The 24,074-nt window shown below is 40.8% G+C and overlaps 3 protein-coding genes across 3 annotated transcripts in view; 2 read left to right on the top strand and 1 right to left on the bottom strand.

Moving 5' to 3' along the window:
- Positions 1–251: 251 nt before the first annotated feature.
- ints7 (integrator complex subunit 7) lies at positions 252–8,330 on the bottom strand. Its single transcript, XM_084030135.1, has 20 exons — positions 8,150–8,330; positions 7,871–8,000; positions 7,054–7,200; positions 6,796–6,933; positions 6,642–6,688; positions 5,995–6,194; positions 5,690–5,812; positions 5,494–5,611; positions 5,220–5,354; positions 5,001–5,098; positions 4,676–4,915; positions 4,210–4,347; positions 3,814–4,020; positions 3,365–3,559; positions 3,036–3,139; positions 2,851–2,919; positions 2,084–2,216; positions 1,616–1,714; positions 934–1,119; positions 252–812 (listed from the first exon to the last, which is right to left on the bottom strand). The coding sequence occupies exons 1-20, from the start codon at positions 8,241–8,243 to the stop codon at positions 531–533; spliced, it is 2,883 nt and encodes a 960-aa protein (XP_083886261.1). The 5' UTR covers positions 8,244–8,330; the 3' UTR covers positions 252–530.
- A 505-nt stretch (positions 8,331–8,835) lies between these two features.
- dtl (denticleless E3 ubiquitin protein ligase homolog) lies at positions 8,836–14,580 on the top strand. The gene is made up of 15 exons (XM_084030240.1): positions 8,836–8,995; positions 9,721–9,858; positions 9,937–10,029; positions 10,114–10,175; positions 10,270–10,390; positions 10,716–10,781; positions 10,965–11,080; positions 11,168–11,241; positions 11,353–11,459; positions 11,549–11,653; positions 11,895–12,007; positions 12,113–12,202; positions 12,352–12,475; positions 12,680–13,326; positions 13,827–14,580. Exons 1-15 carry the CDS (start codon positions 8,944–8,946, stop codon positions 13,890–13,892), a joined length of 1,974 nt encoding a protein of 657 aa, XP_083886366.1. The 5' UTR covers positions 8,836–8,943; the 3' UTR covers positions 13,893–14,580.
- Positions 14,581–15,173: 593 nt separating this feature from the next.
- ppp2r5a (protein phosphatase 2, regulatory subunit B', alpha isoform) overlaps positions 15,174–24,074 on the top strand; it is a 34,495-nt gene continuing 25,594 nt past the window's right edge. The window contains exon 1 of the mRNA XM_084030864.1: positions 15,174–16,269. Within this exon, the coding sequence (XP_083886990.1) occupies positions 16,122–16,269 (148 nt within the window). The 5' untranslated portion in view covers positions 15,174–16,121. The remainder of the gene's footprint in view (positions 16,270–24,074) is intronic.

Here is a 24,074-nt window from a genome sequence, read left to right on the forward strand (position 1 = left end):
AAATGATGACATTTTAATATTGTGGCTCAGACAAGTCTGAAATTGCCGTGAGAGAATTGAGTGCTCTCAAGACAATGTCCTTTAAATGACTATAGTCTGCCCCCAGGTGGCTATTCATGTTATTACACTCCACATAGACTAGATGGCACAGCAAATCCAAGGAGTTTAAATACACAAGTTTTCTGGGGATTACGGCATGCATTAAATAATATTTGGATTAAGAATATGGCCATATAATTAAAAGCCATTTTTTTCTGCTGGTGGCTGATCAGGTTTCACCATCAGGTTATATTTCAGACCAATAATAATTTGACTTTGGGTGAGTACACCTAAACGGAAATAAACAAGCGTCTTCTACACCTCATCAACATCATTTTGGACGAATTAGACAGAATGTGCAACATTAGAATTAAACTGGGCTTTTAATCGTTGAAAAATATTATGTACATATTCAGCTTCTACAAGACAAAACAGGTCAAGTACACAAGCTTAACCTTATTTTGGACTCCAAAGCACTGAGAGGACATTTGCTAGAAGCGAGCATATGCACTCCTCTGTGGAGCAGGCTGAGCTCCGCTCTGCTGCAGCTGATGGCGGAGCTGCTGGGAGTAAGGATCCTCCAGAGATTTGACTGACACTGTCGTCTTGGGCCCAGTTTTCCACTCGATGCCACTCTCATCCACCACAGAGGCCTCCACGGTGACAGTGTGGGTGCCCAAGATGGAGAAATTCAGTAAGAACTGGGTGCTGAAGTAGTCGTTGTGGGGTTCTACCTGCTGTTCAATCTCATTAGTTTTAGTGTCGAGTGGAATCTAAAAGGAAAAACAAGACAAATATGGGTGTCTTTGTCATCACTGGAGAAGATCAGGACTGATCAGTGGATAAATACTGTATGTATGTAGCTGTGTTTGCCAAGCAATTACTAAAGATTACCTTGAAGTCAGGTCCTGTCTTGCTCTGGAGGACTGAAGTGACATTGAGACAGACAGACTGGATTTTCCTGAAGAGTCCTGGCGTCGAACCATGCTGCACCACCCCCTCCACCTTCAGTGTCAACTGCTGGCTGCTCTGCACTGGGATTGGTTCACTCGGCGTTCGCGGGGACGGAGAGAGGGCGAGCTGGAAACATTTTCAAAAAGATGCACACGGGTCAGCTTAAAGAGACTGTCGCATATAGCTGCAACTGTACTTTTTGTTCCTTTGCACTGCATGTTGAAGTGCTTAAAATGGTAGGACTGTTTGCCAAAAAGTTGATCTCTATAAGATCAGATAAATGCATCAAAAGTTATGAAGGTGTGGCTTTCCCATTCTTCCTTTTGTGGATGAAATAACTATTAACAATAGAAGGATATGTGTACAGGATGTACACTTATCCTGAGGATATGTTAACCTAATAAAACTACACAAAGAGGAAGTTTAAGAGAGTTCTACATATATTTATCCATTGAAGAGATAAATCAAATCCCTCATACATTAGTAATACACATATTAACTTAAAATTAGATATAAATGAGTCCATTAGTTCCTAATGTTTTATAATCTGGTTGGAATCATTTCATTGATGTATGTTTTTGTGCTTTTCTAATTAAATTGATTACAAAATGAGCTACTTTACCTTAATGCTTGTTGACTGGAGCTTTTGGAAGAAGTACCTCTGGAAAGACAGCGGGACCTTGAGCAAAGCTATGACAGCGTCACAGAGACAACCTGTATGCTGCAAAATAAGAACAGCAAACAACGCATTTTCATTATTGACATGATAAGCAGTTTGTTGCTGCTCAAATCGTTTTTGTCATTTTACTTTTCCAACCAGCTAAAGATTTTTGGCTTGGACAATATCTAGTCGAGACAAAAGTACAGGTTTGATTTTCCAAAACCATCTAAAATTAAGTACAAAATAAATGTACAGCAAACACCAAATAACAAGAATAAGTGAAGCAGCAGAATAGGCTCAACTCAACAAATGCACTACACATACAATACTAGATAAAAGCATTTGTCTGTCATTTGCAAATCTGGACCCAATGAAGCTATAGTGTTAGAATGGGAAATGTGATCACCAGGTATTTAATATTAACTTTACCAGGTGTGAAACAGGAGGGTGTTTATTGGTGAGGCCCTCCGCTTCCTCTAACACGTGACTGAAGACTGACATCATCCGTCGCTCATATTCACTCTCGGGCTGGACCGACCCCACGGTGCCATACTCCTGAAAACTAGATTACAGGAAGAAAGAGAGAGACAATCTGTTCCAGAAAAATGTCTGCCAGGAGAATGCCTTTGGGTGATATATGTTGTGCCAAGGCACTTTCAATAGAAAACACTCAAGGACATGGCACCTTCGCAAAAACTATTTCCATACTTCATGCTGTAGGTGGTTCAAGCATCATTGCATTCCTTGACAAACTCAATACGGAGCATTCAAATATATAAAACGCAGGCAGCATTCGGTCTCTTGTTCCTCGGTAACAGACACCGAGGGGTCTGAAAAAGCGGCAGTATTTGATGACCACAACATGCACGCCGTTATTGGCTGGGAGTTACAGCCCACGTGGAACACAAAGGCTGTTTGCTGACACCCAGAAGAGTCCCGAGCACAGCAAAATAAGAAGAAAATACAGGCAGAGCAGGGTCTCTGTAGACACAGACACACACTTCTAGTGGGTCATACGTGATGATTAAGAGGATTCTTTTTGTACGAGTCTATACATTTTCCGAATAATAATCTGCCTTTTCTCAAATGTCAAGCCAGTGAAAACCCTCGGATGCATAGTAATTTTAATCCTAACCAAACAAATTAATTCAAAATCAAATTATTGTTTCAGCATTGTGGACTAAAACAGCTCTCACCTTGCGGCCTGTGGGTCCAGTATCAGCGATTCTATTACGTGGGAGACAAGCAAACAGCTCTGTTGTTGCCTGAGCAGCAGCGCACAGTTAAAGTGAAACAACCAACATCAAAGGAAGAAGACATTACAGCTGAGGAACCAAGGTTGTCAAAAAAGACGATGTGACTGAAGCATGTTTGAGGATACAGCTCCACATTGCGAAGGGTGGCGTAATCGGCGTCAAACGACGACTGGTGTAAATCAGCGTAGCGAGCTGCAAGACTTCTGAACTCATCCATGCATACCTTCATCTGGGGGGGAAAAAGCAGTGACTTGATGATTAACTACATTTTTTTCATCCTCACATTAAGTTTAGGTCCCAATAAATCATTTGTGTCAAAAAACGTCCCCTAAATGCACACAAATTGGTGAGTATGTGGTGCGCTACGGCATGTTCCAACATGACTACCTGCAGCCTTGGAAAAAAATGCCCTGCAGACAGAGTCCGACTAACTACCACACTGTAAACGCTTTACCTGCATGGCGATGCGGCCGCACCGCTGCAGGTCATTGCCTGAGGTTAGGGCGATGGTGGTGGCAATGGCAGGAGGGGGGCTTGTTTTCAAGCTGTTGCAGGTACAAATGAGCTGCGACATGGCCTGCAGGGTGTCGATCCGCAGTTTGATGAACTCACACTGGAATGTAAGAGGGCTCAGCGGAGTGCTGGCAGCCTGGAGGGAGGGATTAATCAGATAACAGCACATAAACACGACAGTTGAATAGTGGCCCGGTGTCTTGTTGAGTTCATCTAGCAAGATACAGTCAAGTGCTACGTGACTCAATTCACAATTTGAGACACAATACAAGAATCTCCAGACCGAGTGTCAGCAGCTTTAAGCATCCGTCAGTGGTCATGTAGGATGAGTTGTTTTTTTATTATTTGTATGAATGTTTTTGACAAGCAGAAGACTGGAAGGTAACTGACTGTGAGGGAAGCGATGCCCTTTTGGTAGGAGCGCAGGGCCTCGGCGATGGCGCTCATGGCTCCACTGTAGTCTCCGTCCTCCACGTGACTCAGGCATTGCTCCGCCTGGGAAAACTCCTTCAGGCTGTTCAGCCAGAAGTAGAAGTGCTCCGATGCCACACGGGTCCGCATACTCTGGTACAGTTCACTGGAGAACTTGTGGCATCCCTGCAGATTAATGATAATATTTCATGTTTCGGGTGTGGGATTTGGCAGTACTATGTCACTTGAGACACCTTTTAATTTGAACAAATAGATTCTTCTGCCTTGGGAGACTTTTACTAGCTCTACAAAAGACTTCGAGTGTTAAGCCATTTCATAGTATAGGTCTGGTTATGTACCAGCCGAAGAAGTTACCATGCGTGAGGCTTGTCGTGCAATGCGGTACACCGTCCATCCGTTAGCAACGTTCTCCAGCTGCTGTTTGATGACTGTCTTCACTTCAGCTGACAGAGACGACTGGCTGGCAACAAAAATCACTGTTGCCAAGGAAACCTGCAGCAATCGCAGTGGGAAGGATGAGTGTTGAAATCCAAAATCAGAAACATACAAGGGTTTTAAAGCTGAATGCAATGTCAGCTATAGCTGTGCATTAGCAGTAATGCTGAGGCTAAAAAAACAGTTTTAATTCTATTTGAAAACAGATTTTCATGCGCAGAACACAGATATAACACAATGAGTACGTTATTGTCATGTTAATGCTGTTGTGATTCTTCTGTGCTCAAACCATAAACGCTTCCTTTAAGTGTTGCTTTGAAGATCTTAAACCATTAATTTACTGTCTATGCAGCAGCGGATGTCTGACTCGTGCACAATCTCTCACCAGAAGCTCTTGCTGCTTGTCGGTGGAGGAGTGACTGGCCACTCTGTAGAGGTCCACCAGATCTCCCAGCATACCGTCACCCAACACTGGCAGGTGGCTGGCAATGGCTGCCAGAGCGTGGCACATGAGAACGCGAGAAGAGTCACAGGATAGGTGGAGCTGGCCGAGCAGGAACTCCACCACGGATTGACTGAGGTGTGGTCGACTTTTCAGCAGTTTGACCAGTGAGGTGAGGGCTGTCTGGGGTTGACGCAAAAGTAGAAGGAAGGGTAACTACGCCATAATGCAGACAACGGTTGGTTGATGAAAACACCCTCTGACTTACTTTGAGTGTGGCCTGTGCACTGTGGCTACTGTCCTGACTGCAAAGCATCAGAAGGGACTCTACTCCCAAAACTGTGTCCTGCTCCAACTGCACTATATCTGAGGGGAAGGAATACAGGAACATTTACACCTTGGAACATCAGTGGGTTTAATGTGAGGTGAAGTAATTAATGCACATTCCAAGAACCCCTAATCCAGGGCACTTCTTGCTGCAACTAACCTTTTTCTGGACAGGAAATGGCAATGTTTGATAGCACTATGACCCCATGGGCAGCCACTGCCAGGTTGCTATGGTAACAGCATTCTTGTGCCAGTTTAACCAGGTCAGTGAGCCGGGGGGGAACCGAAGAGCCACCTGAGAAGAATGTTTGAGAGTAGTACACATCAGTCCAGGGACGTTCCCTTCTTCACAATAGAAATAACAGCAATAGTAGCATGCAATTAAAGCCTGGTCAAAATTAAATTCTTACATACTTTAAGAAATTCAACACAACCTGTAATATTATTGAAGTACTGCTTGATTGCAATTGTTCCAGAAAGGGTGGAGAGGACGGCCAACATCCCCAGCTTCAAACTGTTGTAGGGGCTGGTCAAGGCACATTCACACAGCGTCTGCAGAAACACAATAGATTACCTACTGATTCCAATCCACCATGAAGACAACCCAACAGTGTACAAATGAAACTCTACTTGAGTGTTTTCTCTGATCCAAAGGTGAGGAGCCTTTTTAGCCAGGAACTTCAGATCATTAATTGCGAGGCTCTTCACAGGTTTTCTTGGGTCATCTTTCAGGTATTGAAGGAGGAGCTGCAACTGTACAGATATGACATGAAAAAAAGTCCATTAGATTTCCATGAGGGTACAAGTGTACCAATCCTAATCATAGCAATAGAGCTACACCATTAACAGTCAAATGTCAAAATAATGCATTCTGTGTGTGAACGTCCCACTACAGTAAGTAACCAAAAACAAAATGTACAGCTCTGTGGCACTACCTGCTTTGGGATATCAATGAGGGAGGAGGCAGCCAACTGGGTGAATGTGTGCAGGGTGACGATGACCATGGGGGTGGAGGGGTAAGAGTTGACGAGGTGCTGAAGAAGCTCTCTGCTGCTGGAGGCCAAGCTGGCATTGTGATGCATGTGCTGCAGCATGGGGATCAACTTCAGCTTCAGCTCCACTGGAGTGTCTAAACCTGGGATTGAGACATAGGTCCGAGAGGAATGATAACTATACAGACAAGACAACATGAGCACACCAACACTGATCTGCAGTGATGAGTGATGTAAATGATTGGTGGACTATATCTCCAAGCGTTGGCTTCAAATATGCAGACATTCAGATACTCTAAGATACTCATTCGAGATAAAACTTCTGTTGCATGTTTAATTTTCATGATCAAATGTACTGTATTTATTTAAGTGTGGACAATCATTTCCACATATTAATGCTCACTTGTTTAAAAAAGTCCATGGCTGCATTCGCTATTAATCACCTGTTTTATCCCTTGATTTGTTTGTATTTAAATTGTGGATAGTTGTTAGGAAACCAAATATTCAAAGATTAAAAAAAGATCCTGAGAACAGCTTTTGTTTTTTCTTAAGAAGATTTTTGATCTTTTAATGGCGAATAGAGAGTTTACCTTGAATCATCTTACTGACTTTGTTGCAAATCCCTGCTGCAAAGTCTCTGTAAAACACACAGATTTTATGTTATACAAAACATCATCCCACATATATAGATGTACAGTATGTATACATGCACTGCAGCTCGGGTGAAGCAACAATTTTCCTTACTTTGACTGTGCAGAGAAGCTTGCGGCAGCAAATATAGCAGCCTCCACTTCTACGTTGTCATGGGAGTCCAGACTTTGGCGAATACTGTGGTGGGCATTCTTCCTGTCTGGGATAATGGAGGCCAGACTACCAAGCATCCTGAATAGAAACAACAGTGAAACTATTAGTTTTAAGTCTCAGATAAGCTGGCAAGCAAGTGTAACTTCTTTCTGGGACTGCACAACATAACCAGGTATTCATGTATTACGCAGTTATTACCTCAGGGTGATGGCTCTGGCCACGGGGTCATTGCTATGGATGACTGAAAACACCCTTTTGACAAATTCATCCACATTAAGGATCTTTTCGAGGTGTTTCTCACTCTGTTGAGTAACTTTCAGCACACAGAGGCGCAGAAAATTGTTCCTGAAATCAGATAGACAAGCTTTTATAAACAAAGAGATCAGATCTGGGAAACAATAAAACCACTTTCATTAATCACAAACCATATTATTAATTACTGTTAATTAACATTTGATTCAATTTGCACAACCATTAAAAAATGGAATTCTTATTTAACTATTTCAAGGGTAAATAATACATTTGATGTACAAAGTTACCTCTTTTTGTCTTTGTTCAAATGTTTTAAAATGTTGCTCATCATGAAAATGTCTTCAAATAAAAAGAGCAAGCAAATGTAACCAGCAAAATGTAAGTATTTTATACCTGACATATATGTGGTTGTCAGTTTATGAGATACAACTAGGAAAGTAATGTAAATAAATAAATGAAACCTTTTGGAGATTCCTGTTCAGTTTTTGTTTTGTTCCAGAGAAGCTTGATTCAAATTGATGACCATTTTTCATGATGTAGTTAGTGATAGCATTGTGTGTTATTGAGACGCGTGTTTAATATGCATTTCTTCTGTAATCTTGTAATAGACTGTATTATGTTTGACTCGGTGTGCCTAACAAACTGACGACTGTACTTGTGGCAGCGGTACGTTTGGAGATAAGCTATAGTCAGAATTAAAGATCATTAAGATATTGTCAATGAGCAACCTTCGTCTCTGTCCTAAATCCTAAAGCATCCCTACCCGAGTCTGAAGATATCCGCTAGCTTCAGAAAGGCAGAGTTGATGAGGATGGGGAAAGGGTACTTCTGGAAGAGTTTGGGGAAGAGCACCACCGCCTCACATTGCTCCCCCAGCTTCGCCGAACGCAACCCTAGAAATGAAGAATTAACACTGGTCACAACAAAGCTGTCGCGTCTCAGACCCTGCCAGTAACATTTAACAAAACCAAACACATGGAGAATTAACACACAGGGTCAGACTACAACCGATGCTAACTCGTTAGCAAGCTAGCTCGCGCACCTTTGTCCAGCTCCATGAGAGCGGAATTGGCGTCAAGTTCTTGTTCGCCATAACACGCCTCTGACAAGAAAGAGCGCGCAGTTGAAAGCGACATTACTGTTTAGTTGTATTTTCAACTAGAAAACAATATTGACAGCAACTATAAGGCATTAGCATTTCATTGTACAGGCGGTGGGCTGAACACACTCTAACCGGATGTTACTGCAAACGTATTCCGGTCTAGTTTTGATTTTCACAATAAGGCGCGATTTACTCCTAACATTTTGAAGCTTAATTCACTGGCTATTTAGCTACAGCTTTCTTATTCAGCAATTTCGAAGAATTGCCACAAAAAACACCATACCAAATACCATACAAATACCATAACATAATGTCCTCTTGTATGTGTTTGTGTTTGGCTGATCCAGTTCTTGGGCCATGATTCAAGAGCATTGCTTTTTGAAACATTCCAGGACGAGGGGGACTGATATATCACAGAAAGGGAAACAAACACAATGGTATAAATAATACAGAAACAGAAAACTGGGCAACAAAATCAAATACGGATCAGTCGGTTGATATTATGGCCAACTTTACGGAAAATCTTTACAAAGGAAGCGGAAGTGACGCCAGTGAGGAAGTAGCTGTTTCAACCTATGGTAGCGTGTGACGCAAGTTTAGCGGGGAATTCGGCCGCTGTTTGTCAGACGAGCTGTTCGCGGGAAAGAAAAGCAGGAGCGACAACAGCGAATTTGAGAAACTTCTCCGTGCTATTAAAATCATTTCGTCCTCCAGCGTGAGTGCGGAAAGTAGGGATGCTTTTCCGCTCGATAGTCGACCGAGGACTGGGCAGACGGAGGCAGAACGGTGAGATAATCGACGTGTCTTTTTCGGTTGCGACCTAGGGGTTCATGGTGCTATCCAAACATAAGCTAGGTTAACATCAACGGGGCCGTAAACTTATTTTTTCCAACGCGGAGTTATAAAAAAAAACACGGCGGTTTATTTGCATCCTTTGTCGCGTGCTATTCTGTCCTCCAAATGAGCGTTAACGTACGTTAGTTAACGTTAATAACTTAATGTGGTAAAACCCCTCAATTTATACGCTTCTGTAGTGAATATCGCCGTATTAAGTACATAAAACAACATTTACCACTGAAGGCGATTAATCATCAGATTGAATCACTGCCCAGTCTTTTATTACTGGTTTTAAAAGTTAGAAGTAAATAGTCAAATCATAGGCTGATTACAGAGTGGTCAAAAGTACTGACATTTTATACTCGAGTACAAGTACACACTGTAAAAGTAGAAGTACTGATTCAACTTCTTTACTCAAGTAAAAGTGAAAAAGTACAGGGTCTGAAATGTACTCAGTATAAAGTAAAAAGTATCCATATGATGGACATTTCTACTGGCTGTGTTTTTATTTTTTCTATTTGTTACTAACCACCTCTGTGTAACGACAGCCTTAAGATGGGTGTGGTGAAATAAATAGTGCGATTTAACTTCTGCATGTTGGTGAAATCAGAAAACAAAAGCATAATTAATAGTTTTAGTACAGCGTCTGACTAAATGCACTTTGATCTCTCCAGCCCTCCCTGCAGATCCCTGGCCCAGGTACCCTCTGAGCTCTCTGCTGGGGGGATACCAGTGTGTCCGACACAATGAGCACATCTCCTATGGCAACCTGGGTGACTCTGTGCCACCGTTTGGATTGGCTTTCTCCTCCGGTAACCTACCTTTTACATGCCATAAACGACCTCAGAGCTGTTGCCGTTTATCCATCTAACCAGTTTTTCTCTCTTCAGTGGGTCACATGCAGAACATCCTTGCAGCAGCTAATGAAGAAGGCATCGTGAGGATCTACAACACAGAGAGCCAAGAAACGCCTCTTCTTAAAGGTATGAATAGAGTGTTTTTTTTATCCACATTAGCTCCGTACATTATCAAGGAAACATCTGGCTGATGGGGTGTAAATGTTGCAGAATGGCTGGCTCATGAGAATGCCGTCTTTGACATAGCCTGGGTCCCGGGGGAGCCTCACTTGGTAAGTACAATTCAAATTCACACCACATCACTCCCTTTTTTCGTACAAATAAAGCCTTTTTCAAACAAATTTTATGGTCATATGTCAACCATAGGTGACTGCCGCCGGAGATCAGATGGCCAGGCTGTGGGACGTTAAGTCAGGGGAGCTGTTGGGCAGTTTCAAGGGTCACCTCTGTAGCCTCAAGTCTGTTGCATTTTCACCACAAGAGAAAGGTATTCTATATACTGAACATGCTACGTTTTGAGGGATATTTTGTTTTCTGTTTTCTCTATAAAGACACGACACGAGGTGTGACATTGGGTTTTTTGGCAGTGGCAGCCTGTTATTTCTGGGAATGTTTAAATACGTTCTCACCTATTGTTAGAGCATTAATGTAACCAATACTTTAAATGCCAGGAAGAAAAAAACATTACTTAAAAATCAACTAAAAGACACTTTTTAAAGTATTTAAGTAGATTGATGCATGAGATGGGAATTTTTTTCCTTTTTAAATGTAATATATTTGACATTGACGATGCTTTGTCTTCTATTTCACAGCTGTGTTCTGTACTGGGGCCAGAGATGGAAATATTATGGTCTGGGACACCAGGTGCAGCAAAAAAGGTATCAATTAGGCATTTCAATGACAAAGGTTTTGTTTTTGTATTGTGTTGATATTTAGGCATTCCACCAGACCCAATCTTAATTTCTACAATGTTGGAATATATATGAGCCTCATGGGAAAATATGCATGAAGAGCCAGGTGTCTCATGTGTGTGTGTGATCACATTTGTGTCGTCCTCTCAGATGGTTTCTACAGACAGGTGAAACAGATCAGTGGCGCTCACAACAAAGCTGAGACAAACGCCCCCAGCAAAATAAAGAAAAGGCGGAGTAGCACACGTGGCATGGCTCCCAGTGTGGTGAGTCTCTTCAACAGCTTAATGAAGTAAGGCATCTTACTTATGCAGAAGGAAGGCTGATCTTTAAGCGCTTCACATCTCTTGCAGGATACCCAGCAGAGTGTCACAGTGGTTTTGTTTCGGGATCAACACACCCTCATCTCTTCTGGGGCTGTTGACGGGTAAGAAACAACTTTTACTTGTTCCCAACATGTGGCCAGCTTGTATAAAATGACTTCCACAGCAAATAGATGCATGTGATCAAATGCATTTTTCTATTTCACCTGAACCAGAGTGATCAAGATGTGGGATCTGAGGAAGAACTACACTGCACACCGTCATGATCCTGTTCCACTGCAGACGTACCCGTACCCGGGTTCCAGCATGCGTGTGCGACTTGGTTAGTTTGGTACATTTCCGGGCGCCATGTTTACCTGAAATATGCAAAATGAGCAGAGTAAGCTGAATGTTGTTTTGCATGTGCTGCAGGTTATTCCGGACTCGCTCTCGATTCCACCAGTTCCAACGTCATGTGTAACTGCACTGATGATAGCATCTACATGTTCAATGTCAGCGGAATGAAAACGACCCCGGGTAAGTGAGGATTCCGCTCCAACGATAGAGTTGATATTGTGTCGGTGCCGGTACTGTGCAATGTAGCCCTAATTTAATTAATTTCCATTGCATATCACTAGGTGGGGCTGCACACTAATGTCCTTTTTTAACTATCATGTGGAGCAGAGAGCAGTTTTTTTTTTTTTTTTTCAGGCTTGATTGATTTTTAAATTGAATCTCTATTAATGATTCTAATATTGCTGTTTGTTGTCCTCCACAGTGGCCGTTTTCAGTGGCCACCAGAACTCTTCATTTTATGTAAAGTCCACTATTAGTCCAGATGACCAGTTCTTGGCCAGTGGTTCAAGTGACAACAATGCATACATCTGGAAGGTACTGTCTCTGTTTTCTTCTTGTCACATTAAAAGGGAAAATGTTATGTTTCAGGGTGATTGTGTTTGTGTATTTTCACATTTAGCATGTACATTTATATTGCAGATCTCTGATCCTAAACATCCTCCCATGACGCTCCAAGGCCATAGTGAGGAAGTGACATCTGTAGTATGGTGCCCGACAGATTTTACTAAGGTGAGGCAACCAAAATATGATGTTAAGCATGAGACTCTTTGAGAATGATTCAGAGGTTTTTTGTGTTCCCCTGCTGTAATGCTGAGCTGTTTTAATAGGCTGGGGAAATGGATTATGGCTTCGTATAATCCCCGCTGCTCTGTTTGCAGATTGCCTCCTGTTCTGATGACCACACTGTACGAATCTGGAGGCTCCACCGGGAAATGGATGGAGCAAATTCTTCAGTGGGAGAGGCCAACCTTGTGGGCTGGGCACGTCCTAAATCTCCCTCAAGTAAGCATCACTACCATAAACCACCTTGTGACAATATAAACAATGTCTTTTGATGTCTGTTCTATTCTTCCTTTTGTTTCCATACCTTAGCATAAGAAATGGGGAGGTGCTTTTTCATAAATCACTGCAGTCCTGGCCTTGAATGCAAAGCGTGTCATTCAGAGTATTCATATTGAACGAATAAGGACTTCTGCTTTTGTTTAGGGCCTTCAATCAGAGCTGAAACAACCCCTGCCAAAAACCAGAGGACGGAGAGTCTTGGAGGCTTGGCGTCGCCCCAGTTAGCTGCCTGTGCTCCCAGTGGAGCTGCCTTGCCACTGCCCTCCAGCACGACCTCACCCATCCCTCGTCATGCTGCCAAGGCTGCTGCTGTTCGCCAGAGAACACCGTCTTCTATCAAACAGTGGTTATCCCCGAGCCATGGATCTCCTGTTCAGGTCAGCCCTCTGCCCCACAGAGTGCTGAGCCCATGTCCCCAGAGCCCGGCAAGCAGTGCCTCTCCCACAGAACGACGGGCCAAACGCAGGCTGGAGACTGGTGATGGTGCATCTGCAGGCTGTGGGGGTGCAGAACAGTGTGACTGTGTTAATGAACTCTACCCTGCGGCCAAGAGAAGCCGGGGCCTGTCTGGAATCTGCTGCGCCGCTCAAGAGAGCCGACTACAAACAGACTGTCAAACAGAGGACAAGCAAGGCTCATCAAGACAGACTGGCAAGGAGAATTGCTCTCCCAGAGAAAAGGACTGGTTGTCAGTGATGGGCCAAAAGATGAGGAAAGGTCAAGGAAGCCCCAGTACCCCCAGAAGCCCCAGTGCCTCTAAGAAACAAGAAGGCAAGACACCAGCTTCACCCGTAAGCACAAAATTCTTTGCTTCAGATTTTGATGATCAGTTTTACTTTGAGTGTAACTTCATTAAGAGCTTTTTCCATATCGGGATACAAATGTCTGTTGATTATGGAAGACTTACAGACTTAGGAGATGCATTTTCTGGAGAAAAAAAAAAGCGTTTTGGGAAATGCATTGCATTGCATGTCACGTCTTCTCTCTATACTGTCCACTATTTAATAAAGCAAAAGGCAAAAATGACACTAAAAGTAGCTAGCAGCATGCTAGCTTAATTTAGCACAGAAACTGAAAGCAGGGGAAATGTCTATCCAACAGCGCATTAATGCATTATATACCATAATACCACTTTTGGAAAGGGACATGTTAGCTGTTTCCTTTTATTTCTACTCTTTATGCTAATAATTGAGGTCTTTCTCTCCGGATCAGTGTTTACATGCGTGGGGATGTTTTATAGCTTTTAAGATGAATATGAGAGTTCACCTCTTTTTTGTTTCTTGTTTTTCAGACCGTCCGCTCACCACAAACCATGAAGAAAATCTCCATGTATTTCACGAGAAGGCCTCTGGAGTGACTGCTTCTGTTCAAAATCCTAGAATTATTTTTATTTTTTAGTATTTTTTAACCTGAACCAACAGACAATACGCCTCTAAGCACAGTGATCTAAGTCCAGTTAACATAAGTGCATGAACCTGGGTTGCATACATAGGCAAAACAGTTATTCTGAATATTTGATGCTGCAGCTTTCACGCCGCAAAAGGCTTTTCTTTTTCTTTTTTAATTGGGCCATGGGTTATGCAGTTGCCTCCTATATGATTTCCTTGTGCTAGTAACAATCTCATGTTGGGAAAAAAAATCGAGTTGTATGTTGCTGAGTAAATATTTCATTTTACATGAAGCCTTAAGAGATGCATTACTGTTTAATACAATAACTCACATTTAATAAAATAGTTCTGGAGGTTAACCAGGTATTAATCCTCAAGTGCAGAGTAATGTGTATGTATGTGCATATATGGACATTTTAAATTCTGCAAAAAAATACAATCTATTTGATCCACATTGTTGAGCAGTTTTATGAACTTCACTAAGTTTATTTATCATTTTGTGCATTTTTGCATGTATGGATTTGACCTTTTTCTTTCAATGTTACACAATATTCTGCAATATGTTATTTTTCTTGAGCAAATGCTTAAGTTGTTTATATGTACAAAATAACCAATGATTGTTACTTGGTTCATTTGTATTTAACTGATGCAAAATGATGTGGTCATATTTTATTAAATTGAACATGTTTGAGTTTCAAAATGTGTGCTTTAATCATTTACTGCAGGGGTTGCAAAGTTTTCACAGGTTGCATATATATTTCTTCGGGCTGTTTTATTAACCTATCCGATTTATATAATGACCCCTGGCCAGTCCTGACCCCCTGGTTTGAACCAATAATATACTGTAAACTATTATTCAATGCTCAGCTGAATAAAATTATAATATGTAGATTTTTTAAGTATCCTCAGTTCCACGATGTGTTATGTATATTTAAAATCGTTCTCTCCCTCTAATCCAGGTTGGGTGAAACATGGACGATTGCTTTTACTGATAAAATGCACAAAATATACGAATAAGTATCATTAACAATCATTACTTCAGCTGCCACTCATTTCCACCGTACAGCGTCACATATTTGTTTTCACATGTCACATGTTCAGTGGCCTCGCTCTGCGAGACTCGATTGGTTTAAAAAGTTTAAAGATTGTTAATTCTCTGCTTGTGATTGGGCATTAGGGACGTCACTCGATGACGTACACCTGTCAGGCTCCGCAGTCCGCCGAGCAGTGAAGTCAAACAGACAACGACTGGACGGCTGCGCTGGGAGTGTTTGATGGCTACCTACTCAGCACGACGTCCTGTAATTTCTTGTATTTAACGATACTCGTTGTTTTTAGGGGCCGCAAAAAGGAAACAACGGCTGTTTATTCAACGTGGAAGGTCGTTGAGGCAAAGTCGTCTCATCGCGGACGCAGCTAACTTTTAAGTGCTAACGTTAAAAGCGATTCGGTCGTCGTGCGAAATCCAACTTCATCGATCGTGGATAACTCTTCTGAAAAACGCACTCAGCGGAAGTCTAACTGGGATTAAAAGCAGCGCTCGAAGACTTGGACTTGTCTCACGGAGAACTACATGAATTCAACGGGGAAACTGACGTTTTTTAATTTGACTTTTATTCCTCAACGGTTGTGCAAACTTGTCGTAGTGGCGTACATTAACGTCGGCTAATTGTAGCAAGCTAGCTAGGTACATTAGCAGGCAGGCTAGCAGTGCAGTAGTTTGCTAGTGTCCGGACTTTACGACAAATTGAAGCAACTTTTTTTATGACAATGCCTTTCGTTCGTTTTGCAACAGGTATACCTTTTGCAAATACCACGAAACATTAAAAAATAAAAATAGAAAAACGTCAGAAATTTTCGAAACTCAAGCGACACTTTTCTTCCGTTTGTAACTCCCGTATAATGCGGGCAATGTCGTAAGTTGCAGTTTGGCTTTTTGATTCGTGTTTTGAAGATTGGCCCGTGTTCCAGAAAACAAGTTGCCCGAATGATGCAGTCCTTGGACGCGGTCTAACTCCAGTACCGAGCGACCATGTTGGATCATACAGAATAACATCACACTTGGACAGGAGGCGAGCTTCAAGTCGCGCAGTTGGCGCTGTGTTTTTGTGCTTATGCGAACCGAAGAGGAAGCCTTTCATTTGTCCTAGGGGGGATACAGTAGCTTGTCTGAAGTCTTCACCAGTTTATGCATCAAAATGTCGGCCATCTCTGCATCCGAGAAAGTGGACGGCTTCACGAGAAAGTCGATGAGGAAGGCCCAGAAACAGAGGAAATCGCAAGGTTCTTCTCAGTACCGCACACAGAGCTCTCCGGTCGAGCTTTCGCCGCTCCCGCAGCTCAAAGGTACCGTAAGAGGATGAAGGAAGTACTGCCGCTTAAAATAGTGTGTCTTTCATCACCACTGTATCTGTACTTACTGCTAGGTATGTCATAATTACATTTAGCATGCAGCCCATAACCAGGATTGCAGAAAACATGAATTAAGTGATTTTGTCCAAATGATTGTATATTCCCATACAGTACTGCACGTACGTTTTAGGCCTCTGCGATTAAACCTGCTGGGCAGGGAAACGCATTAATCAAAGTTGTGGACACATCCCCAAACATTTCCTTCTCAGTTATTTGCTTCAAGAGTTGAACACAGTGCATTGCACAAATATACACCACTGTGCACCAAAGTGATATTACATCATTTTTGTGCCCTTTTGTTGACTTCCTTGCATCACAGTTGCTTTCTGCTAGCTTCCAAGTTACAAAATATTGTTTTTTTTAACAGAGCCTCGATGGAGCAGTTGGGGCTGAATTGACATGCAGAGGCACATCCAGAGAATGGTGTTGAACATGGGGTTAAAAGGGATTTGTGTTTTTGTGTCAAGGTGTTGGAGGACACTTAAAAAGTTGGGATGTAACAGTACATCAAATTCAGGTGTTGGTATGAGCCACATTTTTTTGGGGGGGGGGTCATGGTTCACTACATTTCGGTAAAAATACTTGTACTGTTATGTCCCTACTAAAAAGTGACTACAGTGAGGGCTGTAGGGCGAAACGTGTGTAAACACAACACCTGTGATTGGTCAGAACGAGCTTGTATGTTGATGCTGGTAGAGTCTGTTGATAGTGAACACAACAGTTGAAGACTGGTTCAGGCATCTTTTTTCTGTGGCTTGGCAAGTTTATAATTTGTGATTTTACAAAGCTATTTCCAGTGCAAACATGCCAAATTAAAACTTGAAGTGCTCTGCCAGAGGCAGAATTTCTGGAATGCCTCAACAATGAAGCATACAGCTGGCTTAACTCATTCACATTCATTCTCAGACATGACCCAAATCCTCCCAGCAAGTCTAATCATTTGAACTGGTCTCATAAGCCACTTGATTCAAGCCTGATACTAAAGCTTACTCACAATACTACTGTACAATACTGATGTGTACCTAGTAAGAGGTATTACAATGCGGCACCCGAAACAAATAGAACTACCTGTTGAATATCAGGTAGTTTGTTTTTACAGCTTAACTTTCACTGGGCTCGCCTAACCCTGAAGTGATGTGCGAGTTCTTATCACCGTATAGTGAATGGATGTCAGGATAAGTTTGGGGAGGAGGGGGGTAAACACCAACAATGTTTCATCAATCATGGATGAAATAACCACTATTGCTGCTTTGTACATGTTGTGGAAGTCCCAGACAGGCGGGGTAATCAAACGCTGTCCCGTCTGAGTTCATAACACCACTCGGGCTTAGGTTAACACAGTAGCTGCAGACACACTTAAAATAAGGTAGAAAAGGCATAAATATGGCAGCGACCTTGTTGTTTGTACCATAGACAGTTTATGATTTATACACACAGCTCTGGTTGAACACAGACTGCTACAATATGATGATGTTACTGGTTCAGTGAATCTCACGTCACACAAATGATTCACTCGAGTTGAAATATTTCAACTTGAGTATTGTAGTGCAAATGCAGGTCAGCATGTGGTGTGGACGTTTGACAAGGTCTGGCATATGGCTTGGCTCGGAGTCTGTTCCCTACCTGTCAAATGTAGTACTGCAACCCCCCCCTCCCCGTAGTGCAGTTTAAATCCAGCATTGTTAACATAAAGCTAGAACAATACAGTGAAATGGAAATATTGAATATAACATAACCATAGAACAGAACATAACCATGCCTATATAATGACACTAACCAATATTAAATCCGTATTATGATCCAAACTAAAAAACTGATTTGAGCTATTGACACCTTTCCTCATATAGCTATGTAATAAAACAATCAAAATATGGTCATAAAAGTTAACAAGTAGTTTGCCCACACTTCTACAGACAAGCCTCAACAGTTGAAGTAAGAAAGACTTGCCTAGTCAAGTAGATGGAACTTTTTAACATGATGCAACTTCTCAAGAAAATAATAATAAAAAAAAATAATATATATATATATATATATATAAAAAAAAACTAGGTATGAACTAAGAATCACACTATTGTGTTGTAGTTGATTTGTTTATCAAACATTTTCCACAAAGAAATTTCTTCGAAAGTGTCTCGGAAATAATTAATTTAGTATGAAAAAAGCTTAAAAAACTACTAATGGACTAAAGAAGACAAACATGAAAGATAAGTTGACTAACCGAAGAGGGGCTATCTGTAGTGTCTAATATTTCATTTTGAATCTCTTATGATGCACACAAAGAGCAGATAGTAAAAAGAAGTACAGTAATTTTAATGATTTTCCCAAACCAAAGCATTGCACCACAGTTACCCCCCCAAATTAGCTTGAACCAGCACGACAGGGAAAGTGACAGATTAATTATCCGACTTTCATCTGCTCAGCTCTTGAGGGTGATTTATAATGTCAAGGTAGCTATTGTTGGTATAGAATTGAGTAAATCTGTGTTTCAGTTATATGATTTAATTGCAGAGATTGTTCAAATCACAGCAAAGCAGAAAAAGGAATTATGATACTAAGCAACTGCTAACTGTGATGTTGCATAGCCTGTACTGTAAATGTGTGGAACCCATCTTGTGTGTCAACACAGATTGATGCATGGAATTTATATTTTCCCCCATGAAGGTGGGACACAGTTGTAAATCATCACCATAAGTACTTTATGATTAAGTTCAGTTTTCCTCATTATTGCATACTACGTCTAGAGCCACTTGACATGTATCTGTTGCCTTTTAGGAAGCAGCATAAAATGCTCACTCATATGTACTTTGTGAAGACGGCCTGCTGCAGTCAAGTTCATTATGCCTTGTAAAAATCAGACACAAGTGCAATCATTATACTAGAATAAATGTGATATATTATATTGCAGATCTTCTGAGTGCTTTCAGGAGATCTATTCAATTGTTACTTACAATATAGTATTTTTTACTGCATTGATAAATGGGGATTATAATAAATTAATATTTCTGCTTACGTACAACACCAAGGCCCACATTTGTGCCTTACCTTGAGGTTTTCTGCAGGACCAGTCACAGTTCAAACTAAACAATTTTGATCCACCATCTGTTGCCTAGTAGCACACACATAGTGTGATTCATGATTCATATGCAGTGCATTAGTCCGTGGTTACTAATGGGCTCCATGCACAGACACAGCTGTCCATACTTATTATTAAGGTGTCGATTTGTTGGAACAGTTTTGATGCAAGTATCTACAAACTATTACTGCAAATTGAAGAATTAACAGATGATCTTCGTCACATGCTGGCAACTCAAACCATCTCTAATTGAGCAAGAGTGCAGTACTTGTCGTACTTTAGAACATGGAAACAAAACAATGCTGATACTTTGCAGCTGTGCAAGAGTAACCAGACTAAGAAAGGTTTTCGGGTCCAAGAAGATGCTTCTTTCCTCCTGCAGTGAAGAGGTTGGAGTGTTTATAGCTCCTGTTGTGTGATAGACACTGAAAAGATGAGTCACTCTGAGACCAATATTGTTGCCATGGCAGCCAGAAGCCTTGAGTGCAAGCCAGGGAAATGTTTTACTTTCCAAATGCAGACTGCTTCATTTAGGATGATATTTCTAGGGCCCGATGAAATCTTTTTTATTTTTTTCCCAAATTCCGTGTTTTCTGTTTTAATTTTTCTATATTCAGTTTTACAATTCTAGAGCATTTTGTCCATCAAATGGTGTCAAATCATGTGGTTGATGAATCAAAATTAAGAAATTTACTGAAGAAACATTCTAGTAGCTCTAATTCTAATTCCATGTCATTCAGAGACCATACAAATGTGCATAAATATGCAAGTGTATTTGCAATCATTTATGGAGGAGTCACAATATACCTCCCACTTTTTCAAATCCCCACAGTAAAAGTCACATTGACATTGTCACATTCAAGATGACATTTCAAATCAAATTCAGTACAGCAAAACCAGAGATTTGTCTTTCATATTCCATGTATTCTTCAGTTCAGTTGTAGATTCAAGAGTGTTATCCTAGTAATGACTAATGTAGAATTGAGCTGCTAGCTTCAAGCAGAGATAAATGGCGTACTACAAAGGTCCCTTTAGCGCGTTACTTTTTAACTTCCCATCTAGGTTTTTAATTTTCAGCACCAATCGACACTGACAACACTTGCCTCACTTAGTCCTAGCATTGACTGCATTCATTTCACCCCTGATAATGCTGAAATAATTTAACGCATTGATTAGTCAATGCAAAAAAATAATTAAAAAAAATCAAATATTTAGATACAATTTCTTATTTTAAAATCAAAAACAGAAATTGAAATTCAAATGTTAGGATCTGCTGCTTTTCTGTTTTTGAGTGTCTTTTAGATTTTTGGATTGTTGACCAGACCAGGAGTGATTTAAAGATGTCCTTTTGAATCACTGGAAATTGTGATGGACATTTTCACTATTTTCCAACATTTTGTATTCTCAAAAATAAATAAAATTACAATTGGAAAAATTAGCCAGTTTTGATTACATAAACTTTTAGCTATTGGTTCATCGTGGAAAAATGTTCAATCTTTTAGCCTATTGATTAACAAGTGTGTGCTTCGCAGTCTGTTTCCATCATGTCTGCCAGCAGATGGCAAATCCATAAATAATTTTCCAGGAAATAATGGGACAAAGGTTTTGTGATGCACTGCAATAGTGTTTGTCTTGTTTCTTCTTCAGTGTCATCATTGTGGCATCTAACATGTTTAACTGCTTCCACCTTTTTTAACAAAGTCCTTCCCTCAACTTTATTTTGTTCTGGCAATCTGCTAACTGAAGGCATGGGTTGTGTGAACCTGAACGTCATTGTATTGCTGATGCATGACTTCTGGATTTTAATGAAGTATTTGGGGCTTGGTAGAATATATTTGTAGCTTTTCAGCAGTTGCCTTCATGTCATTTCTCACAACTGTTTCGATGGAAACTGTCTTGAAATCAATGCAAAGTTATGGCATGTGTCATCATCCTTCCACCTCTGGCTTTTCTTCAGCATCTAGTGACTCAGGCCAGAATGTCTTAGTTGTGGTTTTAATTTCCACAGCTAAAGCTGCAGCGTAGCGCATTCTCAAACATTCATTACACTCGTAGAAATGTTTCCTGCCTGTCCTCATCTCTTCACCAATCTTTTATTTGCATGCAAATACATGTTAGCTTAAATAAGGGAGAGTATGCTCACTCTTTTAACATGCAGTAAGTTGAACTGAGGTACACTTTGTGACATGGGAATTGAAATCTCTGCCATGCCATTATCCATTATTGTTTACCCTGGCAATGTTTCTTTTCAATTATTCTTTTTGTCAAAAAAAAAAAAAAAACATTTGCAAAAACAGTGAAAAAGGCCCATCACTATATCTGAGAGCAGAAGGTGATGTCTTTTAAACGTTTTGTCACACAAACCTAGTCTAAATCCCCCAAATATTGCATTCACTATATTGTTAGAACATGAAAAGCAGCACATTTTACAATTTAAGAATCAGGAACCATTCAAATTCAGCATTTTTGCTCACGCTTTGACTTAAATGATTAATAGATTTTTTTGGTTTGTTAATTTGTATATATTTATCAACTATCCTAAAATGAACTAATCGTTGCAGCTCCAAAAATACAATTCAACAGTTACCTGCCACTTTCAGCAAACAATAGTAATTTATTCAAAACACTTGGTTTAAAGTCTTGCAATGTAGGAAGAGGGCTCCAGACTCTTTTTGAACAGAAAACAGCTACTACCAACTTATGTTTCTCTTTCCCCATCTTTCCCCATTTTCAGTTGAGGTTTTCCCTCACACAATGGTTCATGCAAATAACTTCCGCTCTCCGGCATCTGCTTTCCATCCACCTTGTGGCTGTTCTTCATTGGGTTAAATATAAAAAGTAAGTGCTGGCAGCTTGTATTGGATCATTTGGGATTAATGAACTAGTGACGTGAAAGCATACCTTGATGTGAAAATCTTCTATCCATGGTAATAATAGGAATGTGCTTGGCATCTCGCCTACCAGTTTAGTTCACCCTTTTTTCCATGTAGTCCTGGCATCCCTTGGCCGGGTCGTCCGACATTCATCTTTCTCAGCAACTGTAACACATGCTCAAGTGTCGGAGTAACCAATAGTCGTAATGTGAGTAAAATGGCACAAGTAGTCTGTCTGCGACGGGCTGCATCACTGTTCTTGGCACAACAGGATAGTCCAAAATAGCACTTTATTTCTGCTTCATGTTTGATCATCTTTGGATAAAGAAAAGATTTCTGGCTTTTTGCTTATGTACTTGACTTTTTTGAGTTAAATTTAAAAATGAGCATTGGAAAACAGTTGTTGGTGTTCATTGGGCTTGTAATGAGAAAGTAGCTTATACAGAACCTAAATGGTCCACTGTTATGGAATTCAAGTTAACACCTAATAAAACATACATCATAACAAATCACTGGGGGAGGGAAAGACGCATTTGATACCTTCTGATCGGTTTAGTTTTATCCCAAAATCTTGCCATTCAGTTGTCACTGTCACAGTTAAACATGATCTTGAAACACCCTCTGAATGATGTCTGGTTAACTACTGAAGCTCCTGGTTGTGTAAACAAACGTATTGGCCACAGCTGTTACTTATTACCATTCTGCCAGCAGTTGATTGGCTGACAACAGCTTTCAGTTAACTGGCCTGATTGCTGCTTTTTTTTTAAATGTTTTAAATGGAGTTCTTTGATTGCATGTGTTTGCAGTTTACCTTTCATGTAACCATAAAGCCCATTTTCGGGTGGCCTGGGGTCTCAATTATAAACCGTTGCATACGCAAAACACAGGGCCTGAAAGGCGTACGCCACTTTCCACACAAAAGCTGCGATCTATAAAAACAAACTTGGCGGGAGATTGTGTGCACCTGCACGGAAACTCTGACTAGTGCGTACAAACATTATGGAGACAGTAACTTGGTGAAGCAGATTGTGAGATTTGTCAGATTTGAGAGGCATCATTATACATATGATATGAATCACTACACATCACACGTTATTTATAGATCCTCATCATAAATGTTCAAGTCTGCAGTGTTATTTTTGATTGAGCTAGTCAGCCATCAATATTACATTAAGCACCTTTCAATTGCAAAAGATCTAGGGCTGCCGCATTTGGTTGGCGTAATCAATGACATCAACGCTGAAATTCCTCGACATGAATATTTTATCCTGTTGAGGTGAAAATTTCAAATTTGCTCTTCTCACAATTTATAGGTAAGGCCTATTGTGAATTCAGTCACAAATATTTTTCCCCAGAAAAAGTTTGGGAAGCACTGGTAGGCATTAAGCTCCTGATGCTTGACTTGACAATCAAGAAAACAATTGGGTGCTTTGCTTTTCATCCTAAAGACTAAATTAGGACTGGCATCAATCATTGTGGCTGAATGAAAATTAGCATCAAATGTTTGACATTTTTTGATAATAATAATGTCAGTTGGTTGTCTGGTTAAAGCTGATTATTCCCACTGACATCGTACACGGTACAGGAGTTGACTTATGTGCTGAATGCGATCACTATTAGTTAAAGAAACTATTTTCAGTGTACGTACAGCAAAAGGGAGACAAATCTAATTGGACTCTTAATTGTACAGTCCTAAGTGACAAAGACTGCAGCAAAAATCTGTCAATGTGCAGAGGTCACCTGACCTGCATACTTAACTTCAGTTTGTTTTGGTCTCTTTCTGCTTGGCTGTA

Source organism: Eutrigla gurnardus (assembly GCF_963514095.1).
Source record: "Eutrigla gurnardus genome assembly, chromosome: 16".
Taxonomy (NCBI): Eukaryota; Metazoa; Chordata; class Actinopteri; order Perciformes; family Triglidae; genus Eutrigla; species Eutrigla gurnardus.

Bases quoted from the DNA above. Each gene is read 5' to 3' on its own strand.
- ints7 (XM_084030135.1), bottom strand. From the start codon at position 8,243: ATGTCGCTTTCAACTGCGCGCTCTTTCTTGTCAGAGGCGTGTTATGGC. The intron at 3,560-3,813 runs GTCAGTTACCTT...CCCTCCCTCCAG, and splicing joins AGGGCATCGCTTCCCTCACA to GCTGCCAGCACTCCGCTGAG. The intron at 1,715-2,083 runs GTAAAGTTAATA...CTTATTTTGCAG, and splicing joins ACCCTCCTGTTTCACACCTG to CATACAGGTTGTCTCTGTGA.
- dtl (XM_084030240.1), top strand. From the start codon at position 8,944: ATGCTTTTCCGCTCGATAGTCGACCGAGGACTGGGCAGACGGAGGCAG. The intron at 9,859-9,936 runs GTAACCTACCTT...TTCTCTCTTCAG, and splicing joins TGGATTGGCTTTCTCCTCCG to TGGGTCACATGCAGAACATC. The intron at 10,782-10,964 runs GTATCAATTAGG...TCGTCCTCTCAG, and splicing joins CACCAGGTGCAGCAAAAAAG to ATGGTTTCTACAGACAGGTG.